The 21,042-nt window shown below is 32.4% G+C and overlaps 1 protein-coding gene across 1 annotated transcript; it reads right to left on the bottom strand.

The window, feature by feature from the left end:
* Positions 1-7,878: 7,878 nt before the first annotated feature.
* LOC112035940 (protein TIC 21, chloroplastic) lies at positions 7,879-19,688 on the bottom strand. Its single transcript, XM_024068765.2, is given in 5 exon segments — positions 7,879-8,284; positions 9,200-9,403; positions 9,760-9,965; positions 9,968-10,016; positions 19,246-19,688. Coding segments are annotated over 5 exon segments (867 nt in total). The 5' UTR covers positions 19,540-19,688; the 3' UTR covers positions 7,879-8,170.
* Between the last annotated feature and the right edge of the window lie 1,354 nt (positions 19,689-21,042).

The following is a 21,042-nucleotide window of genomic DNA, read 5'->3' as shown; positions in this document are numbered from 1 at the left end:
GGGAAAATAAAATTAAAAACAATAAATTGGGTAAAGAATGATGCTACTGAATTATGCAAACGTACATAATACTATAGCAAGCATACAAATTCAGATGCAAAATGCAACTTCTATTGGAGCTGGTTTTTTATGCATTTGTGTCAATAGTTTGATGCATTTTGCATTCTCAAGTCACCCAATGTGAATGATCATAAAATTCTATAAGACTTGTAAAAAAAAGTTGTCAATGTTGAAGCACTTAGGTCTTTTCCGAACAAACTTGTCCAACTCACATTCTAAGAATAATATTTTTTTTTCCCTCTAAAAACAAAAATGTCTATTGAAATTTGAAAGAGAACTTCAATAAAGGTGTTTCATAAGTCAGGAGGGGTATCATTGTGCTGGAAACAGACCCAAGAAGAATTTGTCACGTTTAATAATAATATTAAACAAAGTAGTATTGGGAAATTAAATATATAAAAGGCTCATTGATAACGTTAAGCACGGTTTCAGAGTAGGTCGGATAGATATATTGAATAAAAAAGAAGGTCTAAAGAAATGTTTTCCCCTTAATTAAAATAAGCATAAACAAAATAAATAAATAAATAAAAACGTTATTTTATTTTATTTTTTTAATTAAAATCATAATAAATTTATGAAATTGTTTCAATATTTTGAATCCATTGTTCATCTCCATTATTCATTTTTCAACATTTAGGATAGTCATGAAATAAAGAAAATGAGAAAACCATTAATAAAAATTAGGAGTGTGCAAAAAACCGACCGACCCGTCAAACCCGACCCGCCGGGTTGGGTCGGTTTTTAGGGCTTGGTGGGTTGGGTTGGGTTACAAAAATTATTTTTATAGCAGGTCGGGTTGGGTTTGGGTCATAAAATTACAAACCCACCAAACCCAATTCAACCCACCCATATTTAATATATATTTAATAATTTTTTTTTAAAACTAGCTGTGGGGCACTTATATATATATATATATATATATATATATAAACAAGGATATAAAATCCAGCACCATTGATACTCTTGGTCAGGTCATGAGTTTATATTTTTGGATATTAAAAAAAAATGCATACGTAATGTCCAAATTTTTATATATACTAATATTTTTAGAAAAGAGACAAAACTTAATAGAATGGAGCTTTTTTGAAGAAACGCAACTTCGGTAGAATGAAAGATGAGATATGGGGTCTTTTTTGTCACCATCAAATTTTTGATTGGCTTTGTAATGACCCGAGTGAAACACTAGTCACATATGCCTTATATCCTAAAAAAGCTAAAATGACTAGTCAAGTTAGAATGTGGGGCTTAGCGCAACTCACGCTCATGCATCTAATTCAATTAATCAAACCACGATGTGAGGTATCACAATTTTTACCACTTAAATTTCTTCAAACTTTTAAAAATGACACACTTATTGTCTTATGTTTTTCTTTTAATCTTATCTTTTAAAAAAAAAAAAAATGTATCATATAACCAAATCTTCTTAGCAATCACTGTGTTTGAGATCCAAATCTGGATAAGAATTTAATTTAAGACATATGTAATTTGACTTAATTTGTAATGGAAATTAGTATTAAGCGGTTATTTGTCTTTTTAAAATAAGAAGGGTATCTAATATTTTCCCAAAGCTTAAGAGAGAATATTGAATTTCTCTATATAAAAAAATTATGGACTATTCTAATTATACTAGGACAAGGAGTTACTTATGTCATGCAAGTACAGGCATGAGCCTTACACTAAACCCTGGGCTCTAATAATCTAACAAAATAAATAACTAATAGTAAATTTAGTAAGGATATATTTTCCCCTATATAAACTAAAGCTTGGCGCTAATAAATATAACCAAAAAAAAAACTATAGTTAGTTTATGTACTTTAGACTTATTTTGGTATAATATAAATTAGGACTTGGGACTTTGGACCTGGGCACTAGAATCTAGATCATCCCTTCTTTCTGAAATTTATTTGAGTTCTAGCGTACATTTGCTGTGGTAGCGTCACAATGATCCAAAGTGAAAATTCGACCAATGGGAATTATTAAAAAGGAATTATTAAAAAGATAAGAACAAGAAGATAGGAAATGGGCCCTCTTAGTAAAGCATCTTAAACATATGTTTTCAGTTTTTAAACAACAGTACTTGTATTTCTATACACTTTTTCATCTATATATATTTCAAAAAATACAAACAACATTATTCAAACTCCTTTACAAACGGACCTTTAGATTTGGAAGTTATTACTCTGGTAAATGGAGTCGACCCTATGATGCCATGGACAATTCTCTCTCTCTCTCTCTCTCTCTCTCTCTCTCTATATATATATATATATATATTTTTTTTTTTTTTTTTTGAGAAAGGACAATACTCTATATTAGTTCTCAAAAAACATATATAATTAAGACAAAACAATATACTTTTTTAAATTATGTATTTCTATGTGATTACCTCTTTGTCCTATAGTTGTTACTATTAGTAAACAAAAAAATTTAGTACCACCAAAAAATGTGCAATATTTCGTGTGGCTAAGGTTGCATTTGGGATTTTAAAAAAAGTTAACTTATTGTTGCTCTTAAAGTAGAAAAAGTATCTTCGTATCAAATAATACTACGTCATTCGTATCTAATAAACAAGAGACATATATGCAAAAATTACCATCCACTAATACATAAATTTTTATTGTTAGTGAGTGAGTTATTTTTTGTTAACATGTTTTACACTTTTGGATTTTAATACCATTAACATTGTATTATTTGATATCAAATACCTTCTCCCTAAAGTGGGTCCTCTTGCTCCAAAAGTTCAGCTTTTAGCTTTTTTTTTTACACACTTTCACCAAAAATATTTTCAATTTTAACAAAATAAACAATTTTCAAATGGACCTTAATTGTGATTTATGGATGAAATGTGGTATGTTTTTATGAAAATGATAGGCAACTATTCAAAGTCAATCATGAGCGTAAGAGACCAAATAAGACCAGTTTGTCTGATAATGATTTATGCCAGTTCAAACTATGATAATGATTTGTAATAATATTCTTTTCAAAATTGCATCAAGTTAGGTTGATTTGGCATGGCAGTTTGTACATATTTTTCTTTTCTTGATTGGCAAACAGAGTCATCAATTTGAGTTTGAACTGAATTTTGGTACTGCAAGCTGTAGTAATCAGTAAACAAGACAAGACCCGTGAAAGAGGGCCAATAATTTTCAACTTCTTTTCATCCTTACACTTTACTTTTTTGAGTGTCACGGACGTAACAACTAACAAGCGGATCGATAGCCATCCTTGTAAGTTTACTTCTCAGATATTGGCCTAGCAATTTTATTTTATTTTAATCTTTTATTTTAATTTTTTATTTTATTGTTTGTTTAGCAAAAATTAACTTTACTAATTTATTTTGTCACTATTTATGAGTTTCATTACGTTTTTTGATACTATTTATGAATTTTATTGTATTATTTCAGCTAACATTTACTTTTATTTATGATACTTTCAGCAAAAAGTTTTTAGTTTTAGCAATATTATGTAAATTGAGATGTAGAAAGAATTTGTTGGGTTTTGTGTTTTAGTTATTACATGTAGAGAGCTTTGAGTAGGTGTATAAAGTAATGCAAAAAGAAACAAATAAAATAACTGAGAGAATGCATGAATAATCTTTGACAACAGTCAGAATTTGATTTCATAAGAATAAAATTTGTACACGATACGCACATAAATAAATCAAAACCATTAATATGAATGCATTTTTTTTTAATGCAAGAAAATCTTTTTTTTTTAAATAGCATTAATTATATTTTGTTAATTTTTTGTTTACACATAAATAGGTTATTATGTGGTTTTTATTTATTTCAAAATTTCATATTTACATGAAAATAATTTTAGTAGTTAAAAGGCATCTAGTACAACTAGTGAATTTCAATATTCTAGTTAATATAAACTCATGTATGATGAAAATGTAACATTTTTGAAACTATACTCATGCACCTAAAATTTTAGAGTTTATTATCTAAACTAAACATCCTTATATTTTATGATTCATATACAAATTTTTATGAAGAAGAATATAAATCATTATATTAATAATTTGAGTTCTTTTAAATTTTTTTTACCACTTTTAGAAGATAAAAATAATGTTCTTCTTTTCTCTTTTCGATCAAAACTCTTACCTCATTTCCTTTTTCTTAAATCTTTGTTTCACTTTTTATAGGCTTTGATTTTAATTCTATTTTTATTTTTTGAAAGGATAGGTTTTAAAATTTCAACTTTTAATAGGAAATATTTTCCTTTTAAATAAAAATTGACATTAATTACAAATAAATACATTAGGAAATCCAAAAAAAAAAAAAATCATTTTTGAAGATGGATAGATGGGATGGGAAAAAAAAAAACACACGCACTACGAAATTTTTAGTGGGACTGGGGGCAATTGCCTCCCTTACCCCATATAGAAGAATAGTGATTAGTACACTCTTAGCATAGTTATGGGTGGAAAAAAAATTCATAGAAGAAACAAAATTGCAATAAGAACTTCAGGTTCAAATAGTGATAAATCCTTATAATCGGTTAAGAAAGAGAAACCTTAGTTTGGCCCTAGCCAACCTAAAGGTTAGCCAAGAAGGCTCTATGGTTAACTTAGTAGACTTATGGGAGAGGAAGAAAAATCAAAATGGTTGAACCTCAACATGTGTGGTTCTATAACTAATTTAGCAAAAAGGAGGCGTATCTATAGAGCATGGGAATGCCGTATTTGGTGAGAGATTGTTTTAAAATCAAAAGTAAATTGCCAATTAGTCGTTTACTCAGGTCAGTTGAGGAAAAATGTGTCAAGACAGTAGTCCAATATATAAGGAGATTGGATAAGTTCTACAACTTTTGAATGTTAGTGGGCACTATTTTGCAGGTTACTATTGTGGCCGATTGAGCATGAAGAATGGATCCGTAGCATAGTTCTCAGAACCGGACCGGACCGGGAGGTCGGACCGTGAAAACCGTGAACCGTGATGAAAACCGATTTTTTAAGCATAAAGAACCGGGCATATATGGCAATTCCGTGAACCTCTAAAACCGGGGTTGGACCGTACGAACCGATCAAGAACCGTGCGGTCCAACCCTTTAACAATTTTTTTTTTTTTTTTTTTTACAAAAACAACTTAACACAATTTTATTCTACTTAATTAAATTATCCATCTCTTACAAGGAATAAAAAAATTATAATTAAAATCTTTCAAAGATATTCAACTTTACTTCAAAAATTAATCATAAATTTTAATGTTTTCATGATTATTATTTTATTTTATTAACTTTCTTATTTAATTATTAAATATATGCTTGAAAATCATTAAATTTCCCTCACATATATAGATATATTAGTCAATTTTGCTAGTTTTATAAATTTAATACCTATATTTAGGCTTTAATTAATTATTAAATTAATTATGACGTCATCACGGTTCGACCCCGGTTCGACCTCGGTTCAACCTCAAAAACCTTGAACCTCTCCCTTTTACGGTTCAATGAACGGTCCGGGTCTGAAAACCTTGATCCGTAGGTGGTGACCATGACCATCTACATAGCTTGATCTTCTTTAGACAAAATGGACTTCAGTTTAGGGCGAGTTTGTTTTTTGACTAACACCCACATTTAATGTATTATCCCATTACAGTTTTCGACCACTTTACCTTATATTTTTCTTGGGAGGATTATTTGATTAAAAAGAGAAAAAAAAACTTGTATGAAGTTTGAAGCAAGTGTGCACGAGAGAAACAGAATGAAGGCATTGCAATTGTAGTTTCTTGAACGACCACACCCACTATACTAATAGTAATATTTTATGTACTCCACAGGCTATAAATATCATTTCTCATCCAGTAAAGGAAATCCATTCATGACCAAATAGTAATGCACACTTCAACCTCTCCTTTAAAACTCATCTTATTCAAGGTTTTCCTGCGGTCCTGCCTATGAGAGAACCTCGCATGCATTATCGTACCTAACTATAATGTTTAAAAGGACACATATAATTTAAAGTCCACAATGCAAAGCACTTTAATCTCCAGAGTTGAGAAGTTTCCAAACTGTGTTCTTTTCATTCATTGCATAGTTGAAGACAATTATGTTGATTTAGATGCCAACTGCTGTTTAATAAAATTGATGGCTAACTGTTGCAATTATATCACACATAATGATTCGGGTTTAAAGTTTTACCTGTCAATGCAATTTTACATATTGTACTGTATCTATAGGTGAGTTATAAATTTAAAGGCTTTACTAATATGTGTCCTAATGGCATATATTAATAAACAATTTTAAGAAACTTTTTATGAAAAAATAAAAAAGTAATTAACTGTTTTGACAACTTTTTCAACTTTTCATAAAAACTTTTCTAAAATCGATAATTAATGTATGCTCTCAATTTATAATATTATTACTTAGAGATATGTTATTCTTTACTAAGAGTCATCTCAATACAGTTTCAGGCTAAAGGCATAAATTTAAGGGTGATTTCTTAGTATTTAAATATCACTTAAATTTATTTAACTTTTTATACTATAAATTTCTTTTTTCCCTTGATGAAACAGTCTAGAGTTTCAATTTGATTAAATTAAGTTTTAATTGGATTAAATTAAGGGCCTTCTCGGAGTTGGAGGTGGGGAAAGAACGTAAAATGAACCTATATTTTTTCTTTTAAAAAAATTAATAATTATTCTACAATTTTGTTTGGATATTTTTGCACAATTTTAATAGCATTTTGTTTATGCAATAGAGGCCCTGGAGAGACCTGTTTTAAATTTTTGGAGGGGGGGCCCTTTTCTAAAGTGTAAAAGATTCAACAAGTCTACTTATGGTGTAACACAAATTTTTTTCCCCATAATGCTCAAGTTGTTAAGTTATAACTGGTATACAATAAAAATAGAATGTCCTATATGAAAATGATAATACACTAATCACAACTTTACCACCTCAGCAAGCTATTATAAAATTTCTCTCTTTGCTGGATATATCAATGGGAAACATGCCTCAACTAATTTCCAAAAAGAAATTATATTTAGAGGTTAGAGTTATGTTTGGTAGTTAAGCCCTGGCGCATTGACAATCAGTAAACAGGTCCCTATGTGTAGCCACTGGGCCTCCAGGACCCGTAGAAGGTACTTATAAGTAGAGACTAATTCATGTTTCATTATTGCCCATTGCCCAGTCTACTGTCACTTTCATACAGACTCACCACTTTTTTTTTTCCTTTACTCACTATCAGTCTCATCGTATAGTTGTGAAAATTGATGTAAAATTGGTTGTGATCCTAAAATTTTTCGTCTACAAGATCTCAATTCACCGTACGTTTAACCTGTAGATAGGGTAATGACTAATGAGAGCAGCCTATGAGCTTAACTCACGAGCTCTAACCTTCATCACTTCTAACTTTAGGTTAATTACAGTAATCCTATATTTATAATGTGCACAATAAACAACAGAATTCTAAATTTAATACCCAAATTTAAGGTTCATACCACACTGATCAAGTAGCATCTAGATTAAAATATTAATGGCAAATTAATATCAAATTAAAGAGTTGATAGTAAAATAAATTGTAATTTGAGGTACACATTCATGCAAATACCATTCTTTAAAAACCTAGACTGGACAAAGAACTAAAAAAGATGGTCCTGGTCTAACCAATGGTCGAAATGGTGGGTTCTAAATAATATAATTAGTAGTTTTTTAATAATACAAATAAATAGAATAAATATATAATATCTAAGTTTTTTTTTTTTTTTTGGGAACAAATCCCATAAAAAAATAGAAAACAATAAAGCATAAACAGGCAAATTAAGATTATTGGGTTAGGGAGGCCTCACATTCAAACATTATCTAGGCTCTCAGGCATAAAGGATAAAGCCATCCACCCTCAACTTTAGCCATTATCTCTGCAACTTAATGCAACCTCATACCTCCCTCATTTGGAAGCATTAACTTCTGCTTCAGGGGTTCAAGTACAAGTATTTGTAATCAATTATATTACATTGGGAAACATGGGCTACAAGATTTTGGAAAAAGGAATGCACACAACTTCAAGTTCTCACACAGAAAAATGAATTTTCTAGTCATGAGTAACCAGGGCTCCAAGAACATGATCTCACCTTAGAAATACATTATGTCAACTACCCAAAGGAAGAGTTTATGCAACCCTAGGAACAGGAATACTTTCTGAAGGTGGTAATGTCACTGACCGCAACAACTCTAATGAGAAAACAAGCCCCAGGAAATGAGAAAGGATGGTGTTTGCCGATGCCTGCAAAAAGAAATAAATGGATGACAATGGTATTATTTTAATAGGAAGAACTAAACTACACGTGTTAATTTAAATTAACAATTAGCTTAAAACTTGATCTTCAATTAACTCTTTGGAACCCACCAGCTCAGAAAGTCGTATCTAGTGCAAAACACTCTTGCTTCTGCAGGATTTAGGAAGTGGTTGGTAGCAAGTTTTATCCCCAACTCAGTGATTAAAAAATACTAATTTTACTGATCCAAAGCTTTTGGGACATATCCAATGAAAGTTTGTCTTGGCATAGTTGAATATTAAACTTGACTTGAGAAGAAAAATGGACTTCCAGGATTCAAAACTCTTTCAACTCATTACAAAGCAAAAATGTAATCAATTTAGGTATATCTATATTCTTTTTTGTTCTTTTGTTTTCCTCCAGGTTCATCTCGATTCTTTTCTTTTTCTGAGGCAAAGCAAGTTTTTTATGGTTTTTAGCTCACACAATATGATACTTATAAAGGGCTCCAGGTCCCTTAGAGCTCCTTTAATTTGACTTCGACGTCAAATGATTCTCCTCTCTATGCTCTACAGTGTTAAAAAGTCTGTTTCTAATTCTTTCTGAAATTTGGGAAGAACAGTGACAAGAAGAGCCAGCAATAGCAGAAAGAACGATTATGGCTGGCAAAAAATGATGTGAATAGAAACCAAGCCACTGAAAGCTAGTAATTTCTAGAAATGGGCCCTGAAACAAACATTCACTTTGAAATTTGAAAAACTTCTATACATGTATGGTTTTGCTGATAATAGAAAATATTAGACACTCACAAGGGCCAGGTTGAAAATTTGTCATGCTATAAGACTGCTTAGTATTCTGATGTGTTCCAATTCAAAACTTTGTTAATTTTTCAATTGGAAAGTTATAATATGTCAAATGAGTACCTGCACCAAGAATACATCCAAAGCGAGAACAGGACTGTATCCAGGAGCGATTCCCTGGTAGTAAGGATTCGCAGAGGAAGTAAGAGCCTTGGCAACCAGCAATCCCACTGTAGCTTGCATGCCAAGAATGGCAGCACCCAGTCCAAGTAGGTTTACTACTATGCCATTTTTTAAGCTTTTCACAACATCAGCACGTGGAGGAGCCTGAACACCACAAGCAAGTAATAGAACACAGAAACTTAGTAGGTTTTATGAATATAATACTAAAATACACATTCTGTCCACTCCGCGGGTACATTCACTTATGAAACGACATTATCAAACACATACATATCTAGTCAATTTATTACAATGTAAAGTGGCATTCAACTAAAACAGTACTATCACCAATCAGACAAAGTTCAAGAAGGCTTATACAATTCAGTTGGAATATGCAGTCATTTTCACATTTGATTTCATATACATTCACTAACTTCAATTATCATAGTAAAACACAATATGTAGGTCAATTAGACCATACTAAAACTAAAATATTAAGCCTTTTTTAGCAATGCCAATACCTTTGAAGGATCATTGGCAGTTCGTCGAAGCTTATCTGAGAGCCGAATATACCCAAATGACCAAAACACCGAAATGAACGCTGCTGCAATACCACCAGCAGTAGCATAAAAAGTAGCGGGCGATGAGACCTTCCCAGTAACAACAACTGAAAACGAAAGAATCACAGCAGCCACAACAGTGCATACAAGCTGTCCCCAAAACCCATGGTACCATACCTCTTGAAACTCCTCGAAGTGTTCTCTAATCTTTTCGCCACCTACACCATCCAAATCGCTTACCTCTTTTAGTATTAATCAACTTCAAATTGTAGACAGTTTAAATATGATGAGGAAAACCCTAATGCAGAATTTAAAGCAACTTATGCGTGTGTGTGTGTGTGCGCGCGCGCCTGTGTATATTGTTTGTTGGGGGGGGGGGGGGGGGGGGGGGATTCAATTTACAAATAGTGTNCCACTACTTAGAACTTGAGTTTGTCAAACTCAAGTTTCAGCCCAAACTCGAGTTCCAAAAACAGTCTAACTTACAAAATAAGTTCAAACGCATGCTATGCACCAAAATTTTTTCAAAAAAACTACTATTTCGCAAATTTTACCTTGTGTGATGGGTTAAAAGTTTTTAAACCCTTTTGAGAACTTAGGTAGAAATGGTCCAAATGGACCATGGTCCTCACCCTCTTTTGCTCCTAATGAATAATTTTTTTTCCCCATTTAATCAGACTAGTGAATGTATTTACTCTCAAAGAAAAGAGAGAAAAAAAATATATTAATACTACTACAATTTTTGGGCGTAAGTTTTATATAAGAAAATTTCTAGTATCCCTAATATCGTTTTAAAAAAAGAACTAAAATTATTACAAATTTTACTACAATGAGCTTTACAAATTGATATGGTGATATGATTGTTGTCGCTTAAACAAAACTATGAAATGAATGTTTTGAATTATTTCTTTGCGATTAATGACATGTTAATATGTAAATCTTAGGTTATGTTTGGTAATAGTTTTTGTTTTTTATTTTCAAAAACTTGTTTTTGGGAATATAAAGAAAAAACAAATTTCTTGTATTTTTGAAATCAAAAACATGTTTGGTTAGTTGAAATTAAAAAGATAGTTTTTTGAAGAAAAAAAATAGAAAATACTAAAATATATTGTTACTGGGATTTGAACTCTAATGCTAACTCATTAAATGAGATAGATTCATTTAATTAAATGCGTGTTTTCATTGACTTTTGAAAATTAAAAACTGAAAACAGCCTTTTGCATGTTTTCAATTTCCTTCACAAATTGAGTTTTGAATATAGTTTTTGTTTTCTATCCATTTTGAGTTGCCAAACAAGTTTTTTAGTCTCAAAAATAGAAAATTATTTTTGGAAACAGAAAATGAGGGGAAAAAACAGTTACCAAACATACCCTTACCAAACATACCCTTATATTGTAATTTTTATTTTCATAACTCTAGCATTACTCAAAAAAAGTTTATGGTATTTTTTTAGTGATTCTTTAAATCTATGTGATGTCAGTCAATTCTAATTATTTAAATTGATAAAATATTTTGTTGTCGAATAAAAAATTTCATTTTGCTTCATTGGAATACTTTATGTGAAGATAGTTTTTAGCATTTTCCTATATTTGGTAGTATCGTATATAAAAGAAAAATAGAGAGAAAACTATTTTTAATTTCCCTAATATAGTTTGGGTGAGATAGAGTTGTTTTCTACTAAATTTGTTTGGAAAAAAAATGTATATCACGCGAAACTAAATAAGAAAAACAATACTATCTCATGTAAAGCTTTTTTTATTTAGATAATTATAATATATTGCTAACTTTACAACTCGAACTCTTTTCGCCTGGACCCTCAAGCACTTTGTGCATGGAGAGGTGTCAATTAAAGGAAGTCAAAAAAATAGTTTCCAACTCATTTTAAGGTTTATACCAAACATAATAAAATGATATAGGGGCTGTTTGGTTTTTTGAAAACAATCACTAATTACTCCTCACTCAATTTTTGTCACTCGTCATTCATCACTCATCATTTATCATTCATCACTTAAAATACCCTAATTTCCTAAACCCACTCGTTTGGCACACTATTTTCAGATTCTCATCACTCAATTTTTTCTACTTTTTGTGGGACCCATACTTGAGCACCATGTCATATGTTCTGTTAACCTACCCGTCTCACCCTCACTCTTTTCATTTCAATTTCTTCCCCTTCAGTCACCATGGCCCTGTTACTCTCCCAACACAAACCCGAACCCAGCTAAGATAGAAGACGACGCCGATCTCCTTCGACGTGTAGCGGCGGCGTTGATCTCCTGCCTTCTCAACCCAACGGCGTCGATCTCTCACATTCTCAACCCACCGTCACCAAGGCTTGATTTTTCATAGATCCCTTAAGTTTTATCGGTGAAATTTGTAAAGATTTTTTGTGGGTATTGTTCTGTTTGAAAAGTTTGGTTCTTGATTTTTTTTTTTTTTTTAATGGGTCTAAGACTGACATAGCAGTGCCGACGGGGAAAATGGAGAAGAAAAACAGCAATACCCACTCATCACCCATAACTCTGTTTAGTGCCAATTTGTGGGTATATCGGCTTGGTGTTTGTAATCTTTGAATGGGTTTGGTGCCTATAATTTGTGGGTATATGGGTTTCTTTTGAATGGGTTTGGTGCTTGTAATCTATGGGTGTATGGGTTTCGTTTGTATGGGTTTGGTGCTTGTAATTTCCTCTTTGATTCATTGATTTTCCAATCCGGTGAAAAGAAAAAGAAAAAAATTGCAACTAAACCCAGAAACCAACGTGAAAAGGAAAGAAAAAAAGAAAAAAAATTGCAACCAAACCTAGAAACCAATGTGAAAAAAAGAAAAAAGGAAAAAAAAGAAAAGGGAGAACCCAAACCCAGAAACCCAATGAAAAGGAATGGAAAAAAAAAGAAAAAAAAAATTGCAAGCAAACCTAGAAATCAATGTGAAAAGGAAAGAAAAGAAGGAAAAGAAAAAAGAAAAAAGAAGAGAATAGAGAAAGATGTGTCCTAGACCCAGCGTGAAAGACAAAAAAAAGAAAAAGAAAAGAAGGTAACATGTGTTGAAGAGAGCAAAAGGTCTGATTGTGGATCTCTAAATGTGTGTGTATTTTCAAAAATGCCATCAAAACTCTATTTTCATAACTTGAAAACACCTAAAATGAGTTTTCAGTTTCTATAACCCATCACTCAAAAATCAGAGAATTAAGTGGTAGAAACAAAAACTAAAAACAATGCCAAACACACTTCTCAGTCGTGGGACCTACATATTTTGAGTTATGGGTGATGGAAACAGAGTTATGGGTGATAGAAACACAAAAACCAAACAGCCCCATAGTTAAAAAAAAAAAAAAAGATTTTTGAAAAATGATTCATTTTCCATAAAAAAATGTTAATGTTGAAACAATTAGAGCTTAAATTATGTGCAATAATAATCATGAAATAGATATTATATGTTTAAATCCTATTTGTGAGAGAGTAGACCTAAATCTACCTTGAAGACTTTAGCCTGAAAAGGAAATTCGCAAAGTGGGCCCGGCCTGGGGTCCAATAAAAGATAAAACTTAAAAGGAACTTAGGTAGAGAAGAGACCATCTAGGCTCATTGCTGAGGTAATTCATGAAACCCATCTTTCCCAAGGACCATTTGAGCCTACTGCTGAGGTAATTTATTGTTGGGGGTGTTTTTCGTTGCCCGCATGATGTTAGAGGAGTCAAAACCGAGACTCGACTTTAGGCTTAGAACATGGCCCAAAGGCTATCGATGAAGTGTGAAAGGCCCATTTTGCTCAAAGTCTAGGTTGCATCCAACAAAGATTATAATAAGGCCCCAAAAATACCTCTTGAAAAGATAAGCTAGCACAAATGATGGCCCACCATAACAAGTGTTTAAATAATAGTCTAACGGTAAGCAAGAGAAATGTCCAATAGTATATGTTTGAAAAATCAATAAATGTATTTGCATAGTAAAAATTATGTATTTCCTTCATAGTTGGTTAATATAAAAGTTGGCCCATTATAACAAGTACACAAGAGGAAAAACGGTCCAGCAGTGAATATGACAGATCTCCAGCAGTAACGTTTGATTAGTCAATAAATGTGTTTACATGATAAAAATCATATAGTTTTTATTATTATTATCAAGTTATCATAAGGGAAAACTTTCATAGTATCCAAAACATTATAGTTTTCATCAAAATAACAATAAATAAGGATTAAAGGTTTCACAATTACAAGTAAAAGAGGAAAAAATAGGATGGAATGAAAGGAGACAGAGATTCCAACTCAGTGCAGCACATATTGAACTCAGATTTTTGAGTAAATGGGTATTTAAGCTTGTTGTAGTGTGATGGAGTTAATGTTGAGGCTAAGGCTTTTATGGGTAAAGAGTTGTTTGTGATTGATTAGGAAACATTTATGGGCTGTGAATATGCAGAAAAATGAAAAGGAATGTTTGAGGCTAAGTGAGTGTGGGCTAAGGGGAATGATTTATGAGCTTGGGGAGAGTTGAACCACAAACAAAGTGACAAAAAAGTCAGAAATTTTAGAGGGGGTTTGGTGGGCCAAAATTGGGAATTAACAGTTTTTTTCAAACAATATAATTAGTAGGCATTATTTTCAAACTATATTTTTTACTAGCATCTCGAGTCTAAAAGACTCGATTTAGGGCCTATAAATCGAGTCTCACAGACTCGGTTTCCATGATCTGATCACGTCTAATGTGGCGTTTCTTCCACGTGGCAACCACCTGGAAATCGAGTCTTAGAGACTCGATTTATAAACAAGTATAATATTGCACACCTTTTACACCTTCTCATTAGAAAAGAAAGAGAGAGAAAAGAAAAAAGAAAAAAGAAAAAGAAATCCCATTTTAAACCTAGATCAATCGAAGATTGAGAACGACTACCTCCTCCGTTGCCGTTCCGCTACCTCCTCCACAATTTGCTACCTCCTCCACAATCCGCCACCTCTCTTTCCCATTTCTCCAATAATAGTGGTTGCCCCCGATTAAACTCCGTCATCGCTTTCCTCTTCGTTCAATCGCACAGCCAACGATGATCTGGGTTTGGGTCTCTAGATTCTTTGGATTTGGCGAACAACCCGGTGAGGTGAGGTTAGCTCTCTCTCCTATCTGATTTGGGTCTCCTCGGAGTGGTGGCTAGATCATTTTTGGGTTTGCCACCGTGGTTCTATGTTTTACTCGTCGTAGATTTGAGTTTTGCTTGCCATGGATTTGGGCTTGCTTGCCTTGGGTTTTTTTTTTTTTTGGTGGTGGGTTTGCTCAGTCATGATCTTCTACAAACCCCATGGTGGTGGGCAGGTTTTGATGTGGGTGGTGAATGGTGATGGTGAGAGAGCTGAACATGTGTGTAAGGAGGTTTCATTGTGCTAGGATTGTTAAGTTGATTTCTTAATTTTTTTTTTTTTTTTGGTATTTTTGGGAATGGCTTGTACACGAGAGACTTAGACAATTTTTTTTGGCTTATAAATCGAGTCTCTCGATTTCCAAGTTGACGCCACGTGAAAAATACACCAAATCAGACGTGATCAGACCATGGAAATCAAGTCTCAAAGACTCAATTTATAAGCTCAAAATCGAGTCTTTTAAACTCGAGATATTAGTAAAAAATATAGTTTTGTAATAGTGCCTATTAATTATATTGTTTGAAAAACACTGTTAATTCCCAATTTTGGCCAAACCTTGTCTATTTTAAAGTGCTAGGGTTTTCTAAGAAGATGGAATGTGATGTTTATGGGTAAATGCATATGAGCATTTATGGACTAAAGGCTAGTTTCTGAACTAAGGTACTAACTTATGGGCTGAAAATAGCATGATGGTTGAGAAATTTTATGATAAGATTTGTTGTCCTCCATGAGTTGATGGTATTTCCCTTTTACAGTGAAGCTTAAGGGATTGATTAGCAAAAGTCCAAAAATGAAGGACTGATTAGGGATAGGACAACAGACTTAATTATCCTAGGATTTGGCCTAAAATTGGATATTTGCTTTTGGAGTTGTTTTGCTTCTTTAGGCAATGTCACACACGGGTAAAAATCAGTATAATCTTGCATTAAATGCTAAGAATTATGAGATTGTGTTAAGCCAATGGGATTAAGTCAGGTATTAAGGAGGAATCATAGTACTATAACTGAGATTTGAACTCTTGGAAGTAGGACTCAACACCCCAAGCCAAGTGTCAAAGTTTAAGTGCACTTTAAAGAATTCCGCTGAAGATCCTTTTATGCCCTCCAAACCACATATTCCCAAAATTTCCCCTTTAGGATTCATGGGCTTGGTTCATGAACCAAATACATACATTTTTAGTAATAAAATAAACTATTTGGTTGATGATTTCATGAGCATGGAGGTATTAGTTATGGCTTCCTTGAGTTGTGACCAAAACTTGGGGAAGAAGGGTATTTATTGTCCATTAGCCTTTTAAGTGTCAGCCTCTAGTATTGTTCACATCAGAGTTGACAGTGGGACAGGTAGCCAGCTCCTAATTTGGTTTGGGAGGCAACAAAAGGCAGAACTGAATGGAGTTCTCCAATGGGGTCAGTTTGCATACATTGGCTGTTTTGGCTAAGATTTCATGTTAGGCTTGGCCATGAAGGCTGAGTATTTTGGTAGGCCTCTGACTTGGTGGTTCTCTTCACTTGGGCCTATTCTTTTGCTTTCTCATTGTGAACCCTACAAAATGGACAAAGCTACCATATATTGCCATGGATTAGGGATGTGCAGAAAACCCACCGACCCGCCAAACCCGACCTAACCTAACTCGTCGGGTTGGGTCGGTTTTTAGAGCTTAGTAGGTTGGGTTGGGTTACAAAAATTATTTTTATAGCGGGTCGGGTTGGGTTTGGGTCATAAAATTACAAACCCGCCAAACCGACCCGACCCACTCATATTTAATATATATTTAAAATATATTATATATTATATAATTTTTTTTAAACTAGCTGTAGGGCACTTTTATATATATATATATATATATTTAAATATATATTATATATTTAATAATTTTTACAAAAAAAACCAGCTGTAGAGCAGCACTTCCTCAGTTCCTCCTATTAATACTAATTTAATATATATATATATAATATATAATTAATAAAAATTTTAAAATAGCCAACTCTTTCTATCCTATATAAAAGCCAATTACTTCACACAAACCCTAGTAAATTACTATTGTTGTTTAGTCATTAGTGTTGTTTGTCTTTAAGGAGTTACATTGATACTAATCTTTGGGTTTATTTTAATATGCTAATATTTATATTTTTTTTACTCAATTTAATAATAATAATAATAAAAATTTGTCAAACCCATAGGTTCAACCCGATCCATGTGGGTTGGGTTGGACTTATGTGATGGGTTGAGTTGGGTTAAATTTTTTTTGACCCACCATGGTGGATTGGGTCAAAAAATCCCTTCAACCTAACCTAACCCGACCCATGCACACCCCTAATAAAAATTTGTATTTGACTACCCAAGTAACCAATTTTGAGCTTTCCCTCTCCATCCACTTTATTATGCCAAATTGTTTTATGAGTAAATTATAAATAAAACATAAAAGTTTAATCAATAATTTTTGGCTTTTCATTGTTCTGTTATTGTTTAGAATAATAGAAATGTACAATCATTTCAAATTGAAATGATTTTTTTTTATGAGTCTTGTTGCTCAATTGGAGTCTAACATTTTATAAATATGATCAGCAGATTGGAAGGTCTTTTTTTTTTTTTTTAATAAAAATAAAGTTTAGCTATAAAATTTGTTATATCCCAGTTGGTTGTAACCTTACTCAATATCATTAATATTATTACAAATTTTGAAATTTTAACCGTTGGATTGCATATTCTTTACGCTCTTTAATACATGTCCAATTTTTTGTTAATTAGATACTATTTACTATATAATTTATAAGATTATATTTTATGCATAATTTTAAGTTACAAAAACTTGCAATTTAAACAATTTATTGATGATATAGCTATTGATATTTAATTTTCTAAAAAATTTACAAGTATGGAGGATATAAGGAAGAAAAAAAAAAAGTAATCCAATGATGGATTTGTCAAAATTTATCTCTAATAAAAAGATATTGAATAAGGTTGTAACTTAAAACTACAATCAATTTTGTAACTAAATTTGGTACTTCTAATAATTTTAAGTCAATTAAACTATTATTTAATAATTGACATTGTAAAATTGTGATTTACAACTATTTTGTATTGGCTTTAATTCTGTGCCAAATTTGATTGTAATTATGTTCAATCTTATGTACCCTGTATTTTATGTAGGATTTTTTTGTAAGGGTTGTATGTAAGAGAGAGTGTGAAGACTCAAGGCAAAGAAATTTTCGCAGGTAGCTCGCGAGAAGCCTTCCCGCAAAGTGAAGCATGTGCTAAGTACATGACTAGAATGCAAAGAGTCATGACAAATGATGATGGTTTTCGTGAGTATCTCACAGATAAGGCCTTTCTGCGAGATACCCGCGAAACATTTTGTTTTGCCAATTTATCATATTTGATACACCATGTCCCTAGCCACACTATATATACCCACATTACCCATAGAAGTTAATGAGTACTTTTAGAGAGAAAACCCTAGCCACAACCCTTGAGAGTGAGAGATTGTTATACTCACAATTCTCTACACAATATTATGGTTTTCCTCAACTCTAGGGGGGGGGGGGGGGAAGGGGGATTCAAGTTACAAATAGTGTAATTCTTTGCAATGTTACACAATTCAATAACTTTTTATTTGATGAATATCTTACATGAGTGCACAGTTAGATCATATTTTCTCTTCATGCTCGCAACATATCGAGATAATCAGATATTAATAACTATCTTATCTATAAAATGTTCAAATCTTAGGTTTTCTATATTTTAAAATTATACAAAAAGCACATGATTTTACCAAAATTTTAGCAAATGAAATCCCATTAATATAAAATTTGCAATGTGTGTTAATTCAAAACAAACGTGTACATATATAATTACACTCAGTGTAACTCTTTGTTGTTAATGTTAAACCGGTGTAACTCTCAATTCATTAACTAATAATTCAATTTTATAAGCTTTGATAATTACATCATCAAATTTCTTATCAATTCAATGCAACACACCATCTAGTCTATAGATATTGTACATTTTTATTTAAGATAAAAGTAAAGTAAAAGTTGAATACTTTACAGATTTTAATCTCTAAATTCAATTATATAAAATTCTTGATAAATAAAAGTCGTTAACTATGATTTTACAAACATTTCCAAAACCCAAAAATTACTCAAACCCAGCATTGTATTTGTTGCTCTAATTACAACTACACATTATCCAAAGACTAAAAAATAATAATAATAATTAAAAAGCAAAACAACCCAATTGACATAAATTGAATTTTGAGTAAAACCAACATGTTTCAGAGCAACCAAATTGAAGTTTGAAGATGAGAAAGAGAGCCAACCTGGGTGAGCTTTGCCTTCTCAGTGTCATTGTTGGGTGTGGAAATTTGAGAAGCCCTAACAGTGAAGGAGAGCTTGGGTCCTCTGTGGGCGGGAGCAGCGTAAGAGGGCCAAGAAAAGCCAAAGGATCGGAGGGTTTTAGAGGAAGAGAGGGGATTAGAGTTACTAGCATGAGGAAGGGAGAGAGTGAAATTGGAGACGTGGCGGGCTGCGATTGGTCGACGAGGGGGGAAGTGAGAAGTAGAGGATGATGGTCCCGCTGCCACCGCCGTCGATGGCAACAGAAGCGTTTGCATTGTTTCTTCAAGGAGGTGAAGTGATCTGCTGTGCTGTCGACTCACCTGTGAGTGATGGCTTTGTCTTTGCTTGCTGAGTACTGACTACTGAGAGAGAGAGAGAGAGAGGGAGAGTTGAGAGTATATTTTTTATTTGAGGAAGCTATCAAATACTTTGGTGTGGGCTTGGTTAGTGCACCATTTTTTGGTATTGTATGTGAACCTATGGATATATGGGTTCACAACCTTGTGGGCTAATAATGGGTGTCCATTTACTTGGGGGTTTGTTAAACTACTTTGTTTAAAGGCCTGTGGCCTAATGGTGGGAGTGGTTTGTTCAAACTTTGGCCCAAAAATAATGAGAGAGGTGAGGGAGAATTGTTAAAAATGATAGGACTACAAAAACTTACACAATTTTTGTCACAACTCGCTACGTTGCAAGTTGTAAGGGGTGAGTGGTAGAGGCGTGCACTCACATAAACCCATCACTTTTCTACCACTATCAACTCGTCATATGGCAAGTTGTAGCAACAATTGTGTAAATTTTTGTGGTTCTAGCATTGCTCCTCTAAAATACTTGTTGACATATTTTGATGGGTCATAAGTTGATAACCTGGTAGGTTTGTTTTCCTAAAGCCTTCTTATGTGTCAACCCATAGATTAGATAGTAACTGTCTTAGTAAATATCTTATAAACTTGTTATATGGAATTATTATTGGTTTGTGAGAAGCCCGCTTCATGAAAAGGACGAATGTACTATTACCTGACTTGAACCTGCACAATGCAAATGACTACATGAGTGTCCAAAAAGCAAATTGGCTCATTGGCTTATTTCCAACTAACTTTAATATCTTTAATGAGCAATTGAGTGATATTGAAGTAACTTCAACTTATTAACAAAGTTATATCCTGTACGTTTCAGTTAATTTAACTAGTAGAATTTATTTTATTGTTGAAGATTTTATTTGGAGTTCAATCTACGTGTGAATAAAAAATTTATTGATATGTTAGTTTACTGATAACAAAATATTCATTATGAAGTAAGCGTCATCAATTTGAAATATTATCATATCTGTCTAAATAAAACAATAAAATAATCTAAATAGAGTTATATGCTACGTATTTTAATGTTATTTAGGGGTCATTCTAGTGGCAACACATTGAGCCATTTGAATGCCATCCAAATATGTAGGCCATTTTTGTTGAATAATAGATTTTAAAAATTATTTACTAAAATAGTAATGTTGTAAATCATTTTGTAAGATAATTGATTCTTAAACTTGTCTCTCTAATAGATGAATTCAAACATTAAACTTATCTTCCAAAATATGAGTTCTCTATGGATCATGTTAAGTCAACATGTTAATTAGATATGAATCTCAAATGTAATTGTGTTTAGAAAAGATTAGTTTCACTTCAGACATAAAGATCAACATAACATGGTGGAACGAGAGATGAGAATCAAGATCATCTCTCCCAAAGTCGAGTTTAAGAGAAGTTATTTAGCAAATTAAGTTTAAAATA

Source organism: Quercus suber, unplaced genomic scaffold (assembly GCF_002906115.3).
Source record: "Quercus suber isolate HL8 unplaced genomic scaffold, Cork oak 2.0 scaffold_679, whole genome shotgun sequence".
Taxonomy (NCBI): domain Eukaryota; kingdom Viridiplantae; phylum Streptophyta; class Magnoliopsida; order Fagales; family Fagaceae; genus Quercus; species Quercus suber.
The sequence above is the reverse complement of the archived record's forward strand: the minus strand, read 5'-3'. Positions and strand labels throughout refer to the sequence as shown.